The 2,805-nt window shown below is 30.4% G+C and overlaps 1 protein-coding gene across 2 annotated transcripts; it reads right to left on the reverse strand.

Moving 5' to 3' along the window:
- Window positions 1-250: 250 nt before the first annotated feature.
- LOC133287934 (protein CURLY FLAG LEAF 1-like) lies at window positions 251-2,236 on the reverse strand. 2 transcript variants are annotated; one of them, XM_061485636.1, is made up of 3 exons: window positions 1,949-2,236; window positions 692-963; window positions 251-622 (listed from the first exon to the last, which is right to left on the reverse strand). In XM_061485636.1, exons 1-3 carry the CDS (start codon window positions 2,153-2,155, stop codon window positions 445-447), a joined length of 657 nt encoding a protein of 218 aa, XP_061341620.1. In that variant the 5' UTR covers window positions 2,156-2,236; the 3' UTR covers window positions 251-444. The 2 variants fall into 2 exon arrangements, with proteins under 2 accessions (XP_061341620.1, XP_061341619.1); XM_061485635.1 differs by having other exon boundaries at window positions 251-963.
- Between the last annotated feature and the right edge of the window lie 569 nt (window positions 2,237-2,805).

Raw genomic sequence — 2,805 nt, forward strand, 5'->3', positions numbered from 1 at the left:
TCAATTCTAAAACAACGTTATTTTAAAATTTAGAAAAAAATACAAGGTATTTTAAATATTTTATTTTTCTTTTATATTATAATTATTATTAAAATATTTTGTATTTTTTTTTTTTTTTTGGAAACATGTATTTTTTTTTCAAATCTGAAAACAACCTAAATTCGTTAAAAAAATTGAAAACATTTAAAAAAAACAATTTACAAGGGTAGATAAATAAACTGCAGAGAGAGATAAAAAATAATAAGGCAGAAATTGGAAAATTTTCTATTAGCTTTCCTAGTAAAACCATAGTTATTTTTAATATACATAAACCCTGGCCAATGTCACTTAACAAATGATCCTATCCTTAAACAACCTAAATTTATCTATCATTGCATTTACAAAACTTGAAAAATAAAATGATATTAAAAAAAAGAAACCAAATACCAATGATCCTCAAATAACTTAAATTGATATATTGAGATCAATCCTAGGTTTTTTCATGGACGGAAGAGGAACAACAGAGTTACACCTAGGACACTTGGGATTGTTCTTCATTATCAATACATATGATAAGCAACCAGGGCACCCTGTTGCCATTGGTGATGAAAACTTGTCTTCAGTTTCTTCTTCTTGGGTTTCTCTCATTGATGATGAAGATGATGAATATGAAGGTGATGATGCTGAAAATGATGACTTCAAGCATGATGACCTCTTCCTTATTGGCTCTTTCTCTGCTCTTTCAAGTGCAAACTTCACCTTGTCTAGTGTACACACACTTTGATAATTGCTTGATGGCAATGAAGATGAAACCAGCTTCAAATCCAAGTTTGCTTCATCAAAAAGGTTCAAGGACACATTGGATTCTGATGGGAAATTTAGGTCTTGAAGTTTTGGACCTACTGGTTTCACATGAACCTTGTTTTCAGACATAGTTGGTGAGCCTAATGTGTTGTTGCACCTCTGAATATAGACTTTCCCTGACTGCAACCATTGACAAAGATCACAAACAAAAAAACCATTATTAATCATCCAAACAAAAAAGGGGGCAAGGGGCAAATTATTCTATCTATGATCCAACTAATTATTAATCTTAAAAATATAAATATTTTCATTTATGAATTCTTGTAAAATCAATTATGATATTAACACTAGCAAACAAAATCAACAAATGTAATATAATAAGATACATACAATACAAATTAATTGAAAATGATATCAAAGAATTGAATCTGTTATGAAAGGCATCATGATATGAGAGAGAGAGAAAGGGGAAGAACCTCTGAAATGGCATCATAGCAACCATATATTAAGTTAGATAGCAGAAATCTGAAGCCTTTCAACTCAGCTTTATGAGAAATAAATACAAAGGTACAAAACAAAAACGAAAATTGAGTAATTGCACCCCTGCTGTTACATTTAAAGGCAAAAGTTTAACACAGACAAAAGAAAAAACAATAACTGATCAGAAAATTGTTAACTTTTTAATTTTTATTTTATTTTAAAATCAATCAATTCCTTCAATCCTCAGGTTTCTGAACAACAACCAATCACAAGACCATGAAAACAAATTACAAAACTTCCAAATCAAGCATTCCATAACACACAGAAACCTATTTCCTCAAGCATAAATAAACAAAATCATAAATAAAAAATAAAAATAAAAAAGGAAATAATCTCATACCACAAACCGACTCAAAACAATAAGCGTAAAAACAGAACAAAATCAATAAAAAAAATTTATAAAAATAAAAAGACAAAACAAAATACGATGATTCCATTCCATCATTAAATTTTCATTTAAAAAAAAAAAAAACAAACAGAGACAAGAATCATGACACTAACAAAAGGAATTTTCAATTAAGGGGAGTCATGAATTTTTCCGAATGGGCTTTTTTTATGAAAAAAGGAAGGGACTTTTATTTTCCCCGGAAACAAACAGAAAATACCCAGAAAAAATTTAACGAACCTGCAGGTCGAGGCGCTTCTCCCAGCCACTGGGTACCTGCAAGTCGAGGTCCAATTCCTGAGATTCAACGGAGGACCCACCAAGCAAATCCCTTGTAATCAGAGCCGTTGATTTCTCACCGTTAGATTCATTCCCCACCGTTCGATGCTTCTCATCCTTGTATCCACCACCCAGAACCCGAATCAGAGAACTCACCTCAGTAGCCATTGGTCTTGTCTTCTCGCAGAGCTTTTAGAGAGAGAAACAAGAGAGAGAAAGATAGATATGAGATTGAAATGCCTCTGTTTCTTCGTGTGTGTATGTGTGACTGTGAGAGGTTTATATATGCAATAAAGATATATGTTACGTTATAGTAAAATTAAAAGACAAAAGAGAGGAAAAAAAATTAAAATAAATGTTATTAAATACAATTAAATCCCATTAAATGGTAGTTATCGTGATTTTGAATTTTAAAATGAATCTGATTAAATTTTAATTAATTATGTCATTTATTGTGAAAGGGTATTAATTAATGGGTAGTGGAGGAGTGGGAAGAGAATTCAAGAAAAGGGTGGCATGTAAGTAATGTGAGCATTTAATGCATGGAATAGTAGTAGACAAATTTTGGTGCTTAATTATGGTAATTTTTTTTAAAATTTATTCCGTTTACTTTATCATCTTTTGAGTTTTTGGTAATATAATCATCACAAGAATTAAAGTTTCGTCATAATCACATAATGGTTTTTGTATTTTTTTTATTTTTTATTTTTTGAAAATGAATCTTTAACTTTTAATGGTTTCAAGCTCATAAATGAACCTTGGACCGTGCAGATAGCATGACGTTAGATTTGTATTATCAACCCCTCAATAAATTTGGG

Source organism: Gastrolobium bilobum, unplaced genomic scaffold (assembly GCF_033153095.1).
Source record: "Gastrolobium bilobum isolate Gb01-03AN ecotype WA unplaced genomic scaffold, APGP_CSIRO_Gbil_v1 utg9653, whole genome shotgun sequence".
Taxonomy (NCBI): domain Eukaryota; kingdom Viridiplantae; phylum Streptophyta; class Magnoliopsida; order Fabales; family Fabaceae; genus Gastrolobium; species Gastrolobium bilobum.